The sequence below is a fragment of the Homalodisca vitripennis genome, chromosome 3, assembly GCF_021130785.1.
Source record: "Homalodisca vitripennis isolate AUS2020 chromosome 3, UT_GWSS_2.1, whole genome shotgun sequence".
Classification (NCBI taxonomy): Eukaryota; Metazoa; Arthropoda; class Insecta; order Hemiptera; family Cicadellidae; genus Homalodisca; species Homalodisca vitripennis.
In genome coordinates, this window is record NC_060209.1 from 97,976,681 (window position 1) to 97,999,223 (window position 22,543).

The window sequence follows — 22,543 nt, forward strand, 5'->3', positions numbered from 1 at the left end:
ATACTACTGTAGTTTCAATAGCCAATATTTTATAAAATTAATAAAACTTATACACCACAGACAACCTATCAGATCTATGCAATGCTGCTCACTAGCAAATCTTGTCTCACTCAAATTACATTTGTAGTGAATATCACTGTTAAGTGAGGTCTATGACTAACGGTGAGAATATTTGGTTGTTATGAATATTAAGATTAGCTCCAGTTCACCTTCCTCTTATTGCAACGTCTGGAACCTGACGCTGTCACAGATTTGATTCGTGGAATCTGGAATTCATCTGAAGAGATCCTATAGAAAGGTCAATGATGAAGAAGCTGAAAATGAACTCTTTGCACTGTTTCTACATCAGAGACACCTAGACTACAATATATAGTGTAATCTAGGTGAAGAGGTACCTCTGCACAGGCTTAAATATTTCCCCTTATACCACCCTGAGAGTCTCATGGTCTATAAAGTCAAAAACATTATAAAATCGAACAAAAGTAAAACTGTTCTCATTGACCAAACAGAGTTCACTGCTTTGTGAACAAATACAAAAACAGTAGAAATTGTAGAGAGACTATAATGGAACCCAGATTGAGATGAACATGCTGTATTACTCAGGTGTCCAGCAGCCTAGAAAATCGGGAAGAGCGGGAATTATGCTTGAATTTTACCTGCCTTGAATAGGGCGGGAATTATGCTTGTATTTTGTAGAAAATCAGGAGTTTTGATTTTTTTAGACAACGTATTTTTATAAATATCTTGAACTAAAACCGTTTACTCCATTTTATCTTTGTTTCATTTTCGTGCAATTCATGAACAATAGGCATAGATGTGGACGTGACTCAGTGACGAGAGAAAGTTGATGTTGATTTGATGATTACTTAAAGTAATTTGTTTTCAGTGCCGGTCAGTTGTTGGTTAGTAGTTGGTTATTGTGGACATTTGTCAAGTTTTGAACAAGTGTAAGGTAAGTTATATACAATTTTACGTATTATAAAACTAATTTTATTCTTGTCTTTTGAAATAAATGTTTATTAAAATTTTCTTCCGTTCTCAACCCAAGAGAAGCGAACAACCTATGCGACTATATATTGTGTTTATAATATTCACCTGTTGAAGAGGTTCCCCAATTCTTTGAAATATGGTGATGAATATTAAATGTTTCAATTTAAGGTAATTGTTTACATTAACATGCCCATCCAAAAACGTGGTCATGTGATCAATTCTGGTGTACAAATGGATGCCTATAGGATTCATTTTAAATTTGTTTGAGATATCTAATTAAAACAACACATTTTTTAGTAATCTAGGTGTTTATTTACCCGTGCTATACTATTAATGGTTGTTATCATTGAACTTATTGTTAATAGCCTTCTTATTTGTTTAAATTAATTTATGCTATGAGTAAAGGTGCAGTACATTGTTAGTAATTCAAAGAGTTTTATTACTTTCACACATGTTTTCTAAAGAGAGTAAAACTTTCTGTGACAATTTTTTTTAACACAAAATAAATTGTAAAAAGGGTTCAACATTTTAATATTAATAGTCTTATGTTTTCGACTTTTTGAGTTTAATCCTTTTTTTACAAAATGAATATTACTATATTTTTATTTATTTTAACAGTTATTTTGTTATTATGAAACTTAATTAATCTAAAACTAACCTAACCCTCAACTGGTTTAGAATAGTATTGGGTTTAGTTTTCTAATAAAGCTTAATACTAACATTTTTTACTTTTTTTTGTTAACAAATAGGAAAAATATATATTTTTTACAAACTTTTTGTTTAAGTATTAAGTTTTTTAATTAGGCTATATTTTTTGCCACCAGAAAAGTATATAATTTATTTTATCTTAACCTTCGGGGATTTGCTAGTTGCAGGCGGAGGTTATCTCCGCACGTTAACTTTTTATTAAAATAAAACTGCTTAATGAATAGTTTACCTATTAAATATAACTGGTTTTACCTATTAAATTACTCATGATTTTTTTTAATATTGCTTGTAAGCTGTTAAAAAATGTACAAAATTAACAATAAAATTAGTTCCTAATAACTTCAGGTAGCACTTACCTGAAAAGTTACGTAACAAAACCAAGCAAATAGAATACATTTTTGTAATTATGTGATGTGGAATAAACCTCCGTATGCGCCCTCTCGTGTTATAATAAGAAACCTCTCGAGGGTTAACCTTATTAGTTATAGGTTTGGCATAACTGTGGTTAACCTGGGCAACCTAAAAAAATATTTAGGCCTACCGTATTTATTTTTTACAACATTTACTAAATATAAATTGATGTGCCGAGCTTGTAAAAAATATTTAGTTCTAGTAGGCCTATGTATTTTTCTTTAAGGGGCTGAAATCAAATTGATATGGTGACTGATGATGACAAATGAGTTAAAAAACCGTTTATTTTCTTTTAAGGAGATTCATTTTATAATGGAAAAGGAAAAAATAATACAATAAAAAATTATTTTTAATTTGCAGAGGTCTTTGGATGTCCATGACACCATTAAAGACGACATATGATAATAATGTTATGGACATTGAAAGGCCTTGGCCAGTTAAACAAATTTTTATTGGATTGTTTTCTTTTCTTCTCACTGTGTTAAAAAAAGTACCTGTTGTCATTATAAATCTTATCTAAACCTGCTGCTTAGCTGTCAATACTTAGACCTAACTTTATTTTTATTATGTCACAGTTTTTAAAAGTATGGACAATTATATAAATAAATAAAAACAAATAACTTTACAATGTATAACTTTAATGTAAAAAATTACATTACATTAAAACAGTAAATTAAATTATATAGGTCAGAATCACAGGCAATGAATTAATTTATTAAAACTTGGTTCTATTTAATAATAATGTACCTTAAATTATTATAAACTTTTAAGTACAATGTAATACGGATATCATTGATTTTGTTAAATGTGGAGTAAGTTATTTTAGACCATATCCTTGCCAGTCCACTTAACACTATATGTAAAGTTGTTATTGTTAAATATAATTTTTTCAGAAATTTTAAAGTTAAATTAAGGTTGGTCTAAATCAAATGTTTTGGGAAAACAATTAACACAGTTATTTTTTTCAAGATGGTGAGGCATGGGAAGACGAGTTTCCAGGATCACTGGCTTTTGGACCCGCACTGCAAGAATTGGGTTAGAAGAGCTGCAGGAGACATCTATTCAGCTACATGCTTATTTTGTCCTGGGACGCTAATATCCGTATCTACAGTGGGAAGACAGGCTCTTGTGAGTCATTCAAAGTCAAAAAAAACATATGTCAAAGGCCAATGCAGAGATGAAACAGCCCAACATTGGAGCTTATTTAAGAACTAAGGTAAGGGAATCTGAGTTAGCCACTAATTCAAAGTCATCAATGATCAATCCAAATGTGCCTACAACTTTAAAGTCATCAGTGAGTAATGAAGATGTGCCTACAACTTCAAAGTCATCAATGATTAATGAAAGTGGACCTAACTTACCTCAAGTTTCTCTTCCAAAGTCTTCAGTGCCAATGTTAGTTGATAAAAAAAACTCTTATCACGAACAAAATCATTTTAAATGAAAAAGATTCAAGGGCTGAAATAATATTGTGTTTGAACAGTGTTTTCAGTCATCGCTCCAATAGGGCAGCAGCCAAAGATATTCATATTTTAAGGCACGTGTTTCCTGAAAATGAAGTTTTAAGTAAAATGAAACTTGAAAGGACCAAAGTTGGATATCTTTCAGTCTTTGGGCTTGCTCCGTTTAAAAAAAATGAATTGTTAAAAGAACTAAATCAATCTAGCCATTTGGTTATAAGCTTTGATGAATCTTTAAATAAAATCAGCCAGAGCCAACAAATGGATTTAGTTGTAAGATTTTGGAGTGCAGAGAAAAACGAAGTTTGTACTCGATATCTAACATCAGATTTTTTTAAAGAAGACTACTGGTGCAGATCTTCTGAGAGCATTTCTTGCTGCCTTGAACTGCGTTAAAATGAAAAAGCTCATTCAAGTTTCGATAGATGGTCCAAACATAAATAAGAAGTTTGTCTTTGATCTAAGAGATTATCTTGAAACATATTTGTGTCTAGAAACAAAAATGATAGATTTGGGTACCTGTGGATTGCATACCCTTCATTGTGCATTCAAGGCTGCAGTGAATTCTATTGGCTGGAATATAGTTCCCTTTCTGCGTGCCCTTTACAACTTTTTCAAGGACCAGCCAGCTCGCCGTGGTAATTTTACCAAACACACGGGTTCAACGAAATTTCCTCTAAAGTTTTGTGCTGTTAGATGGCTGGAAAATGTAGATGTGGCAGAAAGAGCCATAAACATTCTACCTGATTTAAGGAAATATGTTCAATCTCTGGACCAAGTGAAGTCTAAACCCAACACCAGAAGTTTTTCTATCATAGAAGAGTGTCTTAAAAACCACTTATTGGGTGCTCAGCTAGCTTTCTTTTAAACTCTGTCCTCTGATTTACAACTCCTTCTTACAGAGTTCGAAAGCAATTTGCCCCTTGCCCCTTTTTTGTACACTTGTCTCAGAAACTTAGTGATGAAAGAGATGGAACGCTTTGTTCTACCAGAGAAAGTTTCTCCATCTATTAAAATCTTCATGAAATCTGAAAATTTACTTCCACTTTCCAAGATAAACATTGGAATTGGAGCAAAATGTGAATTGGGGAAATGTCATGAGAAGATTAGTTTAAAAGAAGTGACTCTGTTCAAGGATGACTGCTGAAAAGCACTGAAATGCCTGTTGGAAAGATTATTGGATCGATCCCCACTTATTCATGAAGCCACAAGATTTCTTACTTCGCTTGACCCCAACATAGCACATAATAAAGTAGGGCAGGAGAGGTTTGAAAAATTAATAATCCTTCTGACTCAGAACAATCTGATTAGCACACAAACGGCAGAGAGAGCTCAAGAAGAGTTTTAAAAGTTGTGCTTAAATAAAGATGTCATCCAAGAAATGAAAAGTTTCAAGAGAGTTGAAGACGTACAGGAAAGGAGTGGGTGCCAGAAAAAGGAACTCAGAAGACTAGACCATTTCTGGATCAGATTGGTCAGGAAATATTGTTCTGACTATCAGTCTATTAAGACTATTATAAAACTTGTTTTGATCCTCTCGCATGGCAACGCTGAGGTAGAGCGAGGGTTTTCAATCAACAATGAGTGTTTGATTGAAAATATGAATGAAGACTCATTAGTAGCAGCAAGAACAATTTTTAATGCTGTAAGTGTATATGGTGGGGTGGAGAAGGTGCCCATTTGAAAGAAGATTCTTCTCTCTGCCTCTAATTCATACTCCATGTACAAAGAACACTTGTTAGAGGAAATGAAGAAGACCACACAAGAGACTGCAGAAAAGGAAAGTAGGAAAAGGAATCAAATCTTAGTACTGGAATTGGAACTAAAGAAAAGGAAAATTCTTGAAGATGCCCTAAAGGAATGTGAAAGCATTGGTCAAGAAATTGAAAATTTGATCAAATAATTTACTAAAAGCTGTTCCATGTATATATGTAAATATTATTTGTGTATTTCTATCAATAAAAGATTGTTCTTGATCTTTTAAAGTAAAACTGTTTCTTTACTATCCTGTGTTTTTGAGGGTTTTTTCAGACTTCAAATAAAAAATCTAAATCATTTACCTATTTGGATATTAAAATGTATTTGTAACAAACTGTCACAATATAAACATTAAATTAGGCTTTGGTGCTTCATCATAATTTTGTATAGGTCTACAATGTTTTTTTGCTATTTTTTTAATAGTAACATTACACTGAAATTCATTTTTGAACCAAATTAAATGCCACATAAATAGCTTAGTATTATTTAAATAATTAAATTAACATATTTTATAGGTACGATTAACAGTTTAACACATTGGAGTCTGGCTCGCTATTTGCTGTTTTTATAACCCGGTCTGCATAAATTAATTGGTTTTCAGATTTTTTTTTTAGAAAACTGTTAAATATTATGTATAAAATATTATATTTTCTTGAAAGTTCTATCTTTCCTTTTTAAAATGATATGTTAAACTGTATTCCTATAAAATCTAATTAATTTTTTAAAAAATTTCAAAACTTACATTTTTTGAAGAAAAATAAAAACTCCCGCATGTCTGGTGTTACTTGAAAACTAACTTTTGAATAAATAAAACAAGTAATTTCAATTTTTTTAAAGGCATTTACTATATACATATTTACAAATAATTATTTTAATTGCCAAAAAAATTTCAAATGCTAAAAAAATTATTGTTGTCGTAGACAGACTGACGACGCGCCAGGCCACGTCAGTGGATAAACAAAAGCCTCAAGCGGGTATGACGTAGTAGCGCCTAGCGGAATTGTTCTGAACTAACCATTAACGCTGGCTTTCTAATGCAGCAGACGGCACTCGAATATCACTCGAGCAACTCCGTATATCAATCGGCAAAAGCTGTGCTCGAGTCACGCTCGAGCGCCGGCCGGGGGTTTAAACAATGGCGCTCGAGTCTGGCTCGAGCGTAGACTCGAATGTGTTAAAGTTTTTTGAACACATGGAAGTTCAATTATAAGTTATAGCATATGAAAAAACCTCATTTACTGTAGATTTTTCAACAACGAATTATAAAATGTTGTTAATAATGTATAAGGACATTAATAATTTAAACAGAGGGCCTACTATCTTTGAGCATCATCTAAAATAAAGGTATGTATTCTTTTAAACAGTTATTTAAAAATATCACAATGTTGTTATTAAGCCTTAAATATTTGAGAAATCTTTATTTTTACATGGAAAGTGAACACTGTTTCGTGACATGATTTTGGCTTGTAAAGTTGTTAGTTACCGATAAAGAGCCAAAAGTAAACCACAACTATAGCCTTGAATTTTATAATTTTGAGCCTTGAAAACCTTGAAATGTACTTGAATTTTAGATTTGGTCATCACTGGGCACTCTGTTACTGGTTGCAAGAAAGTATTACATTACAGTAATGCACAGTTAATTTATTTTGTGCAGAAATGTATTATTTTCTAAAATATTTTCACAAAATTGGAGTAATTTATATTGGCCTCAATCATCAAGGTTAAAATTTCAACTATTTAGGATTAGTATAACTTTAATAATCTTTAAATCAGTTGTGAAAATACCTGAGTGTTTGAGGTTTTGAACAAAACAGTCAAGTAAGGGAAAAGCTCAAAAACATATTGTTTGACTAGTGAGGAAGACACATACAAAAATCAGTTGTAATACTGTATTTAAAGAGCTGAATGCATCCAGAGATTCAAATAACTGGATTTTGTGGAAGTTCAATTGAATGAAATATATTAAAAATTGGAAAGTTTAAAGATTTACGTTGAATATTGGTAAGACTGATCTGTTTACTGGAATAAAATGATTTAGATTATAATGTAGCAGAGTTGTGGATAAAATTAGTATTTAAAACTATAAAAATTTCTTTGAGATTGTGTATAACAATCCCATTGAGTTTAAATTCATCAATCTCACGCTTAGATGACGAAGATTACAAATTAAAATTGGTGATAACTTTCCAGGTTGCCCTAAAGGGTTGCCATCACCACCAATCAAGCCCGAATTTTACTCTAGCAATAAGTGTTATGTGTAATAACTATTATATATACTAACTGTTACCCGCGGCTTCGCACACAATTTTCAAAACCGAAGTCCTTATATTACTTAATAAAAGCACTTATGATGTAATATGATGGGAGTCCAATGGAAATTTTAAAATGTAAGTAGGCATGCTGATGGCAGATATTATTTACGTTCAATGTAAATAGTAACAGAGTTTAACTTAATTCGTATATCATGTTCTGTACGTGTAGGAGCATTTCTGGTTCTAATTATATACGTATAATTATAATACATATATGTATACGTCCCAGCTGAGTCTGCATTGTTACCCTGATCAAAAAGGTTAAAAAGCGTATATTTCTAGCCTTTATCATAAATTGTAAATTCTTTATTGAACATATTCTTAGAGAACAGTACAATTTAAAAATTCATTTATCGTGTAAAATGGATGGTCTTGAAGCCAGAGTTTTAGTTTGTGTCCAAACTGCAGCCGGTCTCTCCTCTTCAGTTCTAGTGGGAGGGCGTTCCACAGCTTTGCTCCGACATATGTTGGCTTCTTCTCCGTGGGCGCTAGGCGGTGAGCTGGAAGATGGTAGTTTGCAGCATGCCGAGTGTTGTAGTCATGTTGCTGTGCTCCAGTCATCACTTCATCGGGTGATTTCAGGTGTACGTAGGTCACAGCTTCTAGGATGTATAGGTTGATCACAGTGAGAATCTTCAGTTCTTGAAAGGCTTGCCTGCATGATTCTCTTGTGCGTAGGCTTGCAAGGATCCGAATTGCTCTCTTTTGGTGTATTAGGACCCGTTGCAGGTTGCCTAGTGTGGTACATATATTTCAGGTCTAAGATATTTCCAGTACTATGGTAGAATTTGCCTTGTTGTCCTTACGAAGCAAAAATATATACTTACGTATAGTCGAGAAGGATACTTCTGTTAAAAAGTGCCTACTTCAGACCGTTTCAATTCACTTACTATGTCACAGTTTAGCTTCCCATATTGCCTCGATCAAAATACTATGTAAGTTTGATTATGCAGTTCTCGGAAATCTGCTTTCATCAAAATCGTCTACTATCGGCTTCTAATGTACTTTCAGTCTAAAATATTCCCAGAGACATAGTTGAGTTTGCCTTGTCCTGATGAAGAAAATATACACACATAAGTAGGACCAAGAAGCATATTACCGCATAGGAGGAAGTCCTACCTACTTCCTATGTACTTTAGGTATACCTGTAAGGGGGAAATCCTTATTAAGGTTATGCAACATTCCGAAATAATCATTATCAAGGTTTTGTGTCATATAAGTCTTGTTTCTTTTTTACTTAAGTCGGGAAAGAAAAAATCGTTGAGGCATGTTAGTGTTCACATTCTTTTTTTCATAAGCCACTGTTAAAATGCCATATCACAATTTCAAGGAAGCCCATCAGTTTAAAGTAACTCATGTGAAAACATTCATAACTTTGTTCATTAAGGTTGGTTACATAACAGTGTTTAAATAATATTTAAAATGCATTAGATTATTTAAATCCATCACTGGCGCAATCTGGATTAAAATTTATATATTAACTTCATATTTACTATCTCCATTGCACTACTGATCAAGCACTTGTTTACTTAATATTTGATCAATTTTAAATGTAAACAGATGTTTCAGCCAATTTGTCAACATAAAACTGAAGGTGTGAACAGCTGTTTAGTGCCAGTTTAATTTGGATTATGAAATGTAAAAACTATTTCTTTTCTGAGTTTGAAAATATTCAAGGTAACTTTTCTTATATTTTGCTTCATAAAAACCTTCCATCGATTTCAACGAACATTTTACAAAAGGAATTAACTGAATTGGTCCAGCCGTTTTAGAGATAGCGCTTACCAACACATTTTGTGATTCATTTTTATTTATAAGATATATATATATAATACATTATTTATGTGCTGATTTGACAATTTGTTTATATATAATGTCTTTATGTGTATGTGTGTGTCTGAAAAAAATGTTTAACCATTTTGTAATTAATTTAACTTTAAAATTGTTTAATAACATTTTTCAACTGCTACTATACACATCTTGAGATTAATTTAATTAGATTAAGTAAATTTAATACTTATACCATTCTTTGTAAGTGCCTGCAACTCTGAATAAAGATGATTTAAATTTTATTTCAAGTGATATACACTGGGCACTAGCTTGGAACTGGCAAGATTTTCTTTGCTTGACGAGCTCGTATCATTGCCTTTGAGCAAAGTAATCCCCTCACTCTGCACACTCTGCATGCTTGCCTTTTATCACAACATCTTTAACTTAGAAAAAAATCATCACATCCGTTGATGCAATACTCAAAAGAAACTCAATGTACAAAACATGTGTATTTGTGCACTAGTAAGTCAGTTTTGTCCTCAGTGTGAGCAAACACATCTTGACATTTGTCTGTTCTTTTTTTTATTTTTTTATCAGGTTTCTGCACCAAATTTTCATTTAAACAGTTAACTGTTTCTGTAATTGTAGCTATTGCTGTATAACAGATGCAATATAAGTGTTACCACAGCGCTGCAGTGATGGGATTTCAAAATGATACTTAAAAACTGCTTCTTATTAAATCATAAGAAACTATTTAAACATTTCTGGGAAGTAGAATTTAGAAAGAATAAGCAAGTGATCAATATAAGAAGTAACCATTACAGAGACATTGTCAACATGAATTTCTTATTGATCTTGATGCATATCTAAGAACTTTAAGGAATCAGGTTCCCTGAGACATTTATCCATACAACAAATCAGACTTTGGTACTTCCTATCAGCTACTTAGTCCATCTCTTCAAATATAACTTGATTCTTTATGATATATTTGCATAGGAATCTAATGTGTTTAACTGGTATTAGTGTTTAGATTAAGTTACTTCAAATGGAACAAGTGTTAGGCCTACTGATTTCTTGTTTCACTGAACAATGGCAGTTCAGAAAAATCCTGTTTCCTTCACAATCCTTCCATCGTCAAAAATAATCTTCAAACAAAGAATTACTTTAAATAATTGTAATGTAAAAAAAAACATATACACAGTATTTCATAGTTTTTTTAAAGTGAAGTTACTAAATAGTCACTATGTCACTATAAATTCTTTCCCTAAAATAACACCTCTGTATTGAAATCAAACTTTAATATGAATTTATAAAGGGTGTTAGTTGAAGTTTATTGTTTTTGTTGTAGACTTAAAAGTGGATGTACATCGTAAGAATAGTTCTGAGAGCAGTGAAGGTGTAAGCGCTGTAGTGGAGAAACAACAGCCCAGTCTACCAGCCGAAACTAAAGGTAGTTTATCATAACATGAGTTTGTTTGGTTACAAAAAATTTGTTACAATGAGTAGCTGTAAATTTGTTCTACCAATCCTTTTGAGGACTAGGAGAACCACTGCAGAGTTTTACTTTCTTTCAATCAAGATTCAAAATTAATAACATGTTTAGGTAAGACCCATTGCTGTTCCTGTAGGATTTAAGTATTTACATTGGCATCAACCTGTTTCCAAACATTGGTAAAATCTGTAGTCATTAGAATAATATGCTGTTTTTGCACGGTAACTCTCCCCACTACACCAGGCCTGTAATCTTGTGTTCAGATATGGATATATTAAGCACCATTACATTCATCATTGTAAGCAAATATTTTCAATCCATATTTCAAGCCTTTGGTGTCTAATATTTGAAAAGTGTGTTGAGTTAACATGGATAGTAAGGTGGTTTTCCAGAGTTCTCATGTCTGATTTTGAAAACAAATACAAAAACTTGTCTTGAGCATATGTATAGGACTCATGTGGGACCCTAATGGTAATTTTAGTATTAATAAAAATTCTGTGTGTGTGATAAATGTGTGTGTCATGAAAGGTATCACAGTTGTTCACAGATTTCTGTTGTTAGGTTTGAATTATATGTTTTGCTTCGGGATTCTGTTTTATATTGGAGGCTATATAAAAAATCCATCCTGGAGCAACAGGATATGGCAGAAAGCAGAGATTAGAAATTTTCAAATTAAGTTAACTCAGATGTGCTGTGGGAAGCTTCCTAGTTTACATCTGAGTTCCAGATGATGATTCTGTAGAGTGTTTGAGATATACATGGAGTGACGAGACATTACATTGCCAAGATGTAGTTTTTTCAAGGTAGTGACTTACCTCACAGATGATAGGAAACATTTCATTGTTTGCTTTCATGTTCCGAATTATGTTCCTGTTATTGTTGAATCTATCATAAAGCAGTCAAATGAAAGCGAGGGCATAAATTAACACAGCTTACTCCAGGGTCACTACAGGACATTTTTAAATTTGTGTCAGGATTTCTCTACGATGCCTACGAAACATGACAAGGGGTAATGAAACAGAATAACTTACTAAGATGTAATTTTCTAGCAAGGGCCATCAATGCCAAGAAATATTTCACTTTTTATGATAGAATCAGAATCACAATCTCTCTATTAACATGGACATTGAGAACAGTTATGCGTCAGAATATACATATGTCATAATACATGATTGTCATTTATGGTTGATTGAGTTTTAGTCTAAAGTCTGGCTGATCTCTTCAGTGAATTCTTGAACAGTGTAGATAGGATGTTCCAATAACCACGAATTAAGTTTCCTCTTCATTGCCTTTCCAGTGAGTTGTTAGTACTTGCGTCTCACTGCTGTTTGTTCCTGTTGAAAGAGTTGATAGCATTGCAGATGGTGTCTCGTCAGATGATTTCGCCACAGTTTGTTTCTCAGCCTCATCCAGTTGTTTTGTTCATCTATTTGTTATCCCCTTCCCCAACTGCAGTGTTGCCAGTTTGTAAAGTAAAATTATTCCATTCCCTTTGTTTAAAGTTAGTTATTGACAATAGAAAGTTCAAAAAAGATAACAGGATTTCGGACATTTGGCATCGTTATTTGTTACAATAGGTATAACACAATGTTTCAAGGATTGTAAATTGAAGGATTGGAATCTGTCCTCTTCGTCAGGTAGGGGAAGTATACATACATACAAAAATAAAGAACAGAAAGAAGAAAAGGAGGGAAAGAAAATGGTTCAAACATTCATGAAAGGGACTGAAATCCAATCAGCTTTTGAGTATGAACCCTTTTCTTTCCCTTATTTTCTTCTTTTTGGTCTTTATTTTTGTATTTATTTATACTCCCCCACCCCCAACTAATGAAAAGAATAGATTCCAATTCTTGTGTTGTGTTATACCTTTGTAACATGTAACAATGATAAATGTCAGAAATCCTGTTATCCTTTTAATCCATTCCCATTATTCCATAAAACATAGAAAAGAAAGTAATATTGAATAGTGCCGATATCTTGCGAGAAAATGGCTAACTACTTGGTGGTGAGATGGTCTTATCAAAGTATTTCACAGTGCATAGAGCTAATGGCAAGATGGTTTCATCAAAGAAGGCCAATGAAGGAAAGGAATGACCCAGTGGAATTGGCATGGGCTCCTATGAAATAATATCTACTAATTGGAGTCACTAAACTTCAGGTGCTAGTGCCTGAACATCTTCATCTCTTTTCCTAATTACAGTATACGTTAAAAAAGCTAAGCCACTAAAAAGTAAAAAAATATATCATTTCAAATAAAAATAAACCCACTTCTAAATCCTGTTACAATTGTAGTAATAAAATCAAGGAACTAGCATTTAAAATATAATTTCAATTTGACAATTTATTCAAAGCTTTGAGTGCCACAAAGTTTGGCCCCAGCTAAGGCATTTTTATTGGGGAAAAATATATTGATGAATGTCATATGGGAGATTAGCAGAAACCTAAACATAGTGTTTTTCTTAACTTTCAATTTATTATAAGCATTACATGTGCTTAGACAGAATAAACAGGCAGGATATCCTTTTTGGATTTAACCTTTAGCCCTCCATCTCAAACCAACTGAAAAGTTATATTATTATGAGTTGAAGATAATTAGAATTTTAAATCTTTTGAGTGTAAGAACTATATTCTGTTTTTAACAATTTGAGTAGCATGGAGATTGCCATTTCTATCGGGAGCAGCTTGTTTTAGGTTTTTCAAAATGTATCTTTTACTTATATTGCTTCTAAAGTTGTGAACATAAATTGATTATAAGTAAGACCTTCCATAATTTTCTAAATAGGTTCAACTCTAAATTTTGCCTCAAATATATAAAAAATAATTAATGATAAAACCTATAGTTTTCACAAAGATTATGGTTTTTTATTTGTCATTTTCAAAAATGTATCACAAAGAGGTATATTACTATTTAAAAATTGTTGTAGACTCTTCCTGCTTCAGGAGGTGAGAGAGACAATCTCCTGAGAGTTGGATTATGCCAAAAATTGGATTGTGAAGAATTGGAAACATTTCCTATTTTCATATTTTATCTGCAAAGAGACAGAAATTGTAATTACACTATTATCCTGCAATAATAGATTTTAGTTATTAGTTGATTTTTATGTATATGTGGAACATATTCAGCTAAATTTGTAGAATCAATGGATTTTCAAAGTAAATTTTGTTTATTTTTTAAAATGTTATGCTCCTGTTGATGTAATAAATGTTTGGTTGGTGACAGAGAGTAGACGGGGGAGCCAGCGGGAGAATAAAGTGGAAGCAATAAACACAGCTGCCGAGGCCCCCAGTGGAGGTGTGAGACGTCGCACTTCCAGACACAACTCTATAGATTCACCAGGAGACACAACACTAGCAGCTGTGGTCAGTTCTGATTGTGAAGACTTTGGTGTTATACTGCTTATCAAAGTAGTCCTTTTCAGTAAACTCTGAACCCTAGACAGACAGACAGACAGAATAGGAATTTTGTTAGAACCCTTAGTTATAGTTAAGAAAAATATACTAAATGTTAAGTTTATAGCTCAATTCATTTTCGAGGTATCACTCTTGAGTCATAGGCTTTGCTAACCGGTAACCCAAATTCCATGGGGGGGAAAGTTTATCTAGTTTATACACAAATAAAGTAGTATAATATCAACCCATTATTATAATGCAACAAAAGTCTTACCAACCATTCCATCAATATCACATGTTAACATTTTATATTATTGTACTGAAGTCAGTTTACAAATTTGTTTATTCTATGATATTCTTGTTAGGATTGTGGTTACCCATAAGAGCAATGCAAAAATATTCGTTAGTACTCAGCCGAATCCCATTGAGTGACATGCACCAACATTAAACTCGATATCCGTCGTATAGAAATGAAACTGCATGCAAAATTTCAAGTCTATCAGTAAGTTCTCCTTTGAGATATCATGAGAACAAACAGAGACAGAATTGAAACTTTTCCAGCTTCTTAAGTAATAGTTTTCGTTAATGCTCAGTCAACGAGCTAACAAAGGCAAACAATGTTAAAAATTAAAAGCTTATAAGTTTTAAAGAACGTATAAGAAGTAATACAGAGCATGCATTCTACTGTTAAATTGTTTCACTATGTCTTCAGACATTGTTGAGTGAGCATACTTCAGGCAGAGTCACATAAAATAGAATTATCAATTATAGCAATTTCTACGTAACCTGTTAACTAGTGTGTCCAAGGATAACTAAATGAGTGCATATAACAATTATTGTTCTTTGGTTCCATATGAGGGAACACGCAAGCTTGCACTGAGAACTAACATTCTTACTGATATAATGTGACTTGAGGCACAATTTAGCGTTTGTAACTTTTATCAGCAGATATTATAAGTTGTGGCCTCTTCAATACTTGACAAATGCGGTGTGCATACACAAAAACGTTAACCTATTTCTTCATAATAATGTAATATTTTTATACTTGTATGTTTCTAAATAAAGTGTTATGTCTGATGGCAATCTAAATCAATTGTAAAATAAACTCTTACATATAAAATTATTTCATATGCTAATTATTGTATATAAAAATAATAATTAGAGTTTGATACATTTTAATTTGTGCAATTTTAGAATGTTGAAATATTTATAAATTTAAATTATTAGAAAAATTGATAAATATATAGGTTAATCTATGCTATAGAGTTGTTAATTGTTATATTATGAACAATCTCATACATTTTTATGTATACAGTAATGCATTAACTCTAATTTTCCTAAAATTTTAAAATTTAAATTCAATTAACCCTCTCCCGCTCGCATTGTTTCCAGGCGCTCATGGTGCTTCTAACCTCAATTAATTCGCTCTGCCGGTCACGTTCGGTAAAAAGACTTATGCGGCGCCTTAACTTACACACGTTCTGTCATTGTAATTAACTATAATTATTATATATATTAATTATTTTACTATATATTGGTTCAATGAAGTTGACTGTACGAGACCAGGGAGGGGGCACACGGACAGCTGGGCGCCGGTGGCACGGGATTGTTTGTTGCACAGTTACTTGGTGAAGGTCATTGTCTGGCTCGCCGTCACTGCCACTGTGATCACTCCGAACTACATTCTCAATGCCACCAACCATTTCACAAGGCTCTGGTACATCACTACACTCACTTGAATCGTCGCAATCACTACTAATAACGAGATCGATTTCACTGTCACAAAGTGTACGACTACAACCCGCCATTGTTTCTGCAAAACTAATACAATGAGCAAAATAATGGAATAAATCTACTGTAAAAGTAAAGTGAATGGTCTCCTGATAGCAAACAACCCGTAGTAGTACAACATATTGCTACTCGAGAGCAGCACTTATTGGCTCTAGTAGATAAAGCAGTGTGTGCCGATCTGTGCCGTTTAAGCTGCAGTGGCTATGTGGTGGCCGTGCCGATTCATGCCTTGTGAGCGGGAGAGGGTTAGAGGAAATGGAATTTGAATGCTGTTAAGCAGTTTTCTTAGCGCTACTTTCACTCCTAGAATTAAATTATATTGCTTTGATTAATGTGTTGTAGGAATGTGTGCGGGGACGACTCTCAAACCGGCGTCACTACTCCAACAGTTCGGGAGCTGGTTTCCTACTAGGAGCGGTGGAGAATGAGGCTTCTGGCAGCGGACCGATCAAACCCACCGGTTCCCTCGAACTGGGTCTCACACATAATGACTCTCTCCCCACTATCCATAAAGGTAAGATTTGTATGTAGCCAAATAGTGAGTTAATAATTAACTACAAACGGGACGTGTTTGTATGAAGTTAAAAGTGAAAGTCTTTGTTAAAATACAATTTTTGTTCAGTGACAAATATGCTGTTATATACAGAATGCATCTGAAACCATGTAACAAGATTGGAAATTACTAGATAAAGAAAACTTGGATGTATTTTAGAGTCATCAAAACTAATTTTAAATGACTTTTCAGTTCTTTAATTGTTCTCAATTTTTGTTCTAGCAACTTAATCTTTGCTGTCAACACTTAAATATAAATCGTCTGTGGTATTTTCAATGAATATGCGTGTGTTGACATGATCGCAGATGGCTACTATAAAGTTTCTTCCTACACCAAGTTAAATCTTAGATCATCTACCACCTTTTACTGAATCAAATTTTTAAGTACTGTCTGCAGTATTCATTTCTGCTCAACAAATCCATTAAAATTATTATGAACATCTTAACTTATCCTTATGTTTAATATCTTCGTCAAACTCATTGTGGTACATCCTCCATTGGATGTGAAGTCACTAACTACCCTAAAAAATATCTTAGGTCTAGTATGCATTTATTAAGGTTAACTGTCCTAACTTGGGCCAAGTAAAAAATATTAAGCTGACTATAACAGGACCTCCATTGTAACTTTTTGAAACTGTAAACCAGCACCATTTTTAAAGGGTGACGTTTAAGGTCAGATTGGTGGTATTTTGTTCTCCTATTTAGATTTACTACTTGACCTTTGCTCTCATTTTAGATTTTGTTCTGACCCCATGCAAGCCTGTCTGTCTCCTTCATATGACAGAAAACTGATATTTACTTCAAAAAGTATAATTTTAGGTGTAGTAATGATATACCAAGCTTTATCTGTACATAATGTAGTTATGGTGGGAAGGGTTGATTCAATTTGAATGTTGAATTTAGCTCCAGTTCACCATGCTTTTATTGTAGCGCTGTCTCAGACCTTACTCCTGGAATCTGGAGTTATGTTTGTATGAATGGATCCTAAGAAAGTATAATTATGCTCCTGATAAGACAATGAGACTGCCACTTCACCTATTTATAGGCGTTAAAACGATGTAAAGGTTCATTTTGAGCTTATTTGTCGCCGACTTTGTTTGGATCTCTTCACATGAACATGACTCCAGAATCCAGGAGTGAAGTCTGAGACAGCGTCAAATACCAGGTACTGCAATAAAAGGAAGGTGAACTGAAGCTTTATCTGTAATCATTCAGAAAATATTGAGCCAGTGCGAGACTTTATGGACACTCTGTATATTAGATTGTTAGTTAATATACAACTATACAACCATAGGCAACTTTCTCTTTAAAAGTACAGGCAGGCAAAGGTCACTCACAATGGTTTTGGAGAACGAATTTCCACTCTATTAAAATTTAAAATGTCCAATTTTATTTCTAATAATTTTATAGTCATTTTTTAATATTAATCTACCACTCCAATTTTTTCTTCAATTTCAAAGAAAATGAATTTCTGTATTTTTTATTGTAAGAAGAAATATGTTTAATACCTATAAATTATTTAAACTTGTTTATTATTATAAGAATTATTTATTTCTGAATTAACGGAATTAACATTAATGTAGATGTATTTATGTAAAACAATATGCATGTAAAGTATGTTTAATATAATAAAAAATCATTGCTTTAATCAAATTTTCTCTCTCAAATAAAGAGGATTAGATATAGTTATACATATACTGCAATTTATTCAATTCTTTTCTGAAAATAAATACATTTTTATTTTGAATTTTACTTTGAATATTTATAACTAAAGAGTGTTCTCTTAAGTTATAAATACACCAGATTTTAAAATGACCAATTAGCAATGGCTGGTGCAACAATGAGAAAGGGAACAATATGGTTTTGCGCAACCATCTGCTTTGCCCACAAGACGGGTATGGCACTAAGCTTGTATTGTTTACTGTTGCCAGGATTAGTGTATTGGAAACAGCGGCCGAGTGGTAACGGCTGGCGCAACAATGGGGAAGGAAACAGTATGGTTTTGCGTAACCGTCTGCTCTGCCCATACTACGGATACGGCAGTGAGATTGTATATCCTATTGCAGAACAAAGTGACGAGCCTTCACATGCTATGGATAGTGAGGACGAACCAGCAGGTAAGGATGTACCATCAGATGTGTTACTCTCTCTTATGATTTAAATGTTAAAATTAACACTTGAAAGATTGCCCCCATTTTCTGGACACAAGAGGTCGTACAAATGAGGCTATTTGCTCACGCTTATTGTGAGCACGCTATTTGCTCATATATTCTTGTGACAATGTATGCATAAAATGGTACTGATACTTAACAGTTTTGTATATCAACGTGGCATAGTATTTCTAAAAATTTGCTGCAGAATGAGTGACCACCAGATCTACATTACTTTCACTATGTGATTTGTTATCCCATGTTGGAAGAATAATTTTCATATCAATTTTCCATTTCTTGAGACAAAAATTAAAAGAGTGATACTAATGTATGGTATGGTGTTTAACATATTTGTTGTGTTGTTACAGGTAGCCAGTCACCACTGCTAGTACGTGGACCTAGTAGCACCAGCAGCCTGGAGAAGGTGTACCAGACGGTGTTCCAGAAGCACTTTGGTAGTGAGGGAGAGGTACAAGTGAGCGAGAGTGAATGTGACAGGACTAGAGAGAGGGAGGAGGATATAGTGAGCAGTGAGGGGGAGTGGGACGGGGCACATCGGACTAGGAGCAAGAAAAGACGGCTGGAAGGAGGGTGCAAAAATCTTTCAGGTAGCCTTTGTCCTTTACAAATTGTCTCCCTCCAAATTGTCTTTGTTTGGTCAGGCAACAGAGGATGGTAAATATTTAGTATTTCATAGATGGGTTATAATTTTTATTTGGAATTATTTTTCTATTGCATGATTTTTGTCGGTAAAAATGTAAATTTTCTTTTTACAGTCAAAAATCATTGTAATATACTCCTTACCTGTACCCTGTCCTCCTCACCTCTCCCTTCTAGTTCGGTTTTTGCAGTTTTTAATATGGAATACCTTTTTTGTGCCTTCCCATTTCATCACAATTTCTGTGCAAAAAGTACCGTGCCAATCTATTGCAAACTGTAAAGTTTTAGGAAAAATTCTGTGGTATCTCTATTTTTTAATCCAATTTAACTATCTGGTTAGAAATACACTGGGCTTTAAAAGAAATATGAAAATGTAGGTCAACAGATTTATCTTTTTGCTATTGTTAAATCGAATTAACCGTAGCATTTCAGCCATGCTAAACCTTTAAGATGGGGTCCAGTTTTTGTGCTTGTTGTAAGGTTTTTTTAAAAAATCTGTAAAAAATACTAAACCTTTTTAATATAGATATTGTAGCAAATCACGTTTTCATATGAAGTGTAGTTTTAGAAACAGTTACTATAATTTATAAATGTTGTGTTTTTCTATATGTTGTTATGAGAAGAATGAGAACCAGAAACAATTTTTGAGAAATAGATTTTTTAGCCTAAGTATGGTTTTTTTATCTTCACCAATCCAATTTCTGTAAACCTTATCCCTTTGGAGACTGTCCAGTAATAAAAAAAGTAATCCAAGAATACCTTAATATGAACTTCCAGAATCTATGCCTTTAAGTTTCAATAGGTGTATATTTATTTTACTTATAAAATATATTTTAATCGTAAAACTTTTAAACATTTCAAAACACTCCTGATCATGATAAAAAATATTAAAATAATATATTCTATAGTGGAAATATTTATACAACTCCAAAAATTGTGAAGTAATAGAAATTAGGAATTGTCTCTCTGCTTCTGGCAAGCGGCTAACATCTGCGCATAGACATAGCAGATGCGTGGCATTGCACAAACATAAACATAGAAAATACAAACTGCAAGTGAAGTACTGTTCACAAAATCTCGATACTTTGTTGATTAATTTAGTCTACTTACAATAAGACCATTAGCCTATTTATTAACACAAAGCACAATTTAGCGGGTACGCCTTCAGGAATCACCCTGTCAGAGAGCCTCACACTTGTTCATTTTGTTATGGTAAGGCTAATCGTTCAAGCATTCGTTAATTTTTTACACTTTCTCTGCCACAAAAAAATCACACACATTCTTCCACTTACTGTCAACTCTACTGGCTAATCTACTTGATGTTTATATGGGTGAATAATTACATACTAAAGTACTATCACGTCAACTCTACCTCTGTAATCCCACCTTTAAAATTGACCTGCACTAAAAAAATGAAGACTTATTTACTTTCAAAAGCATTTTTATTCAAAGCAAAATATTTTTCTTAACATTTGACAATCGTAAAGTGTGCAAATTCCACAAATACTTTTTAAATTTTATTTATAAATCTGAGGTTGTAGATGTTCAGGAAAAAACCAGAAGATGTTTTTTAAAATAATGATTTTTTAAGGCGCTGATTCACTTTTAAGTCTTATGGCCACTTATGGACCACTGGCCTGTGTGAGGATCTTATCAAACAGAATAAAGGAGAGAATTAATAAAGTTCAAGGCTGATGGTACTGATAAAAGTGTTGCAGTCACAGACAAGATTTGAACCTGTGCTTTCTCTAACTCAGATCTTAAGTCCAATCTTTTTTTACGTAACCGACCGGCTCGAACTGGTTATTGGAAGGGAGGGGCGAGCCTACTCCTTCCCATATTAGGCATTGAATACGATCCAGTCACTTACTGAGTCACAGCGCTCTGTTCCGTACAGTACTGCCGTGTATGTGCGTCGCATTTCAATATTACTGAACGAGTTGAGCAGCATTTGTATTAAATTTTGCCAAAAACTTGGCAATTCAGCATCAAAGATGATTACTATGATACGGAAAGTTTATGGTCACGTGTCTATGGGCGATACACAAATAAAAGAGTGGTTTAGGCGGTTTAAAAATGGCCGCATATCAGTGGAGAGTAATGACCGATCTGGCAGGCCTTCAACGGCCAGAAACACTGAAAATGTTGAACGTGTTCTTGCAGCAAGTAATGAAAACCGTCGATTGACTGTCTGAGAGCTGGAAGAAGATTTAGGAATTCCAAAATCGTCAGTTTGTAACATTTTACACAAAGATTAAAAAATGAACCGTGTTTTCAGCAAAATTGGTTCCTTGGCTGCTGACAGAAGACCAAAAGAACTGTCAACTTGAAATCGCACAGGACAATCTGGATTTGATAAAAACTGACCCAGGGCTTTTAAAAAAAGTTATTACTGGTGATGAGTCATGGGTTTATGGCTACGACCCTGAAACAAAGGCTCAATCTTCACAGTGGAAAACTCGTGAAGAGCAACGACCGAAAAAAGCAAGTCAAAGTCGAAGCAATGTCAAGACAATGATGACAGTTTTTTTGACCACGACAGCGTTGTTCATCACGAATATGCTCCAAGAGGCCAGACAGTGAATAAGGAGTATTATCTTGAGGTCCTAAGGCAGCTACGAGATGCAGTGCGAAGGAAATGACATGAACTGTGGACAAGCCGTGACTGGATCCTGCACCACGACAACGCGCCAACTCATTCCTCAAATCTTATTCAGCGTTTTTTGGTCAAACACAACATCAACCAACTACGACAGCCTCCCTACAGTCCTGACATAGCTCCTTGTGACTTCTGGCTATTTCCGAAATAAAAACTCCTTTGAAAGGGAAAAGATTTGACGATGTTGAACAAATAAAACAAAATGCGACGAAGGACCTGTTAGCCATTCCGCAAAATGAATTTAAGGAGTGTTTCCGGAAGTGGAAGGAGCGTTGGAATAAGGTAGTGGCTTGTGGAGGGGAGTACTTTGAAGGAGACCAGATTGCCGTTGCCGCCGAGTAACGTCAGTTCATGCCAGACGTCAAGGTCGGATACTTTTTCGACACACCTCGTAGAATGATAGATATAGTGCACTCTACCAATTTCTCTATTCTACATGT

General features: G+C 33.6%; 1 protein-coding gene across 1 annotated transcript in view; it reads left to right on the plus strand.

The window, feature by feature from the left end:
- Positions 1 to 22,543, plus strand: part of LOC124357224 (pecanex-like protein 1) — an 89,768-nt gene that overhangs the window by 18,195 nt on the left and 49,030 nt on the right. Inside the window, exons 4-8 of the mRNA XM_046808773.1 lie at positions 10,758 to 10,859; positions 14,122 to 14,261; positions 16,425 to 16,596; positions 18,566 to 18,751; positions 19,153 to 19,392. Of these exons, the coding sequence (XP_046664729.1) occupies positions 10,758 to 10,859; positions 14,122 to 14,261; positions 16,425 to 16,596; positions 18,566 to 18,751; positions 19,153 to 19,392 (840 nt within the window). The remainder of the gene's footprint in view (positions 1 to 10,757; positions 10,860 to 14,121; positions 14,262 to 16,424; positions 16,597 to 18,565; positions 18,752 to 19,152; positions 19,393 to 22,543) is intronic.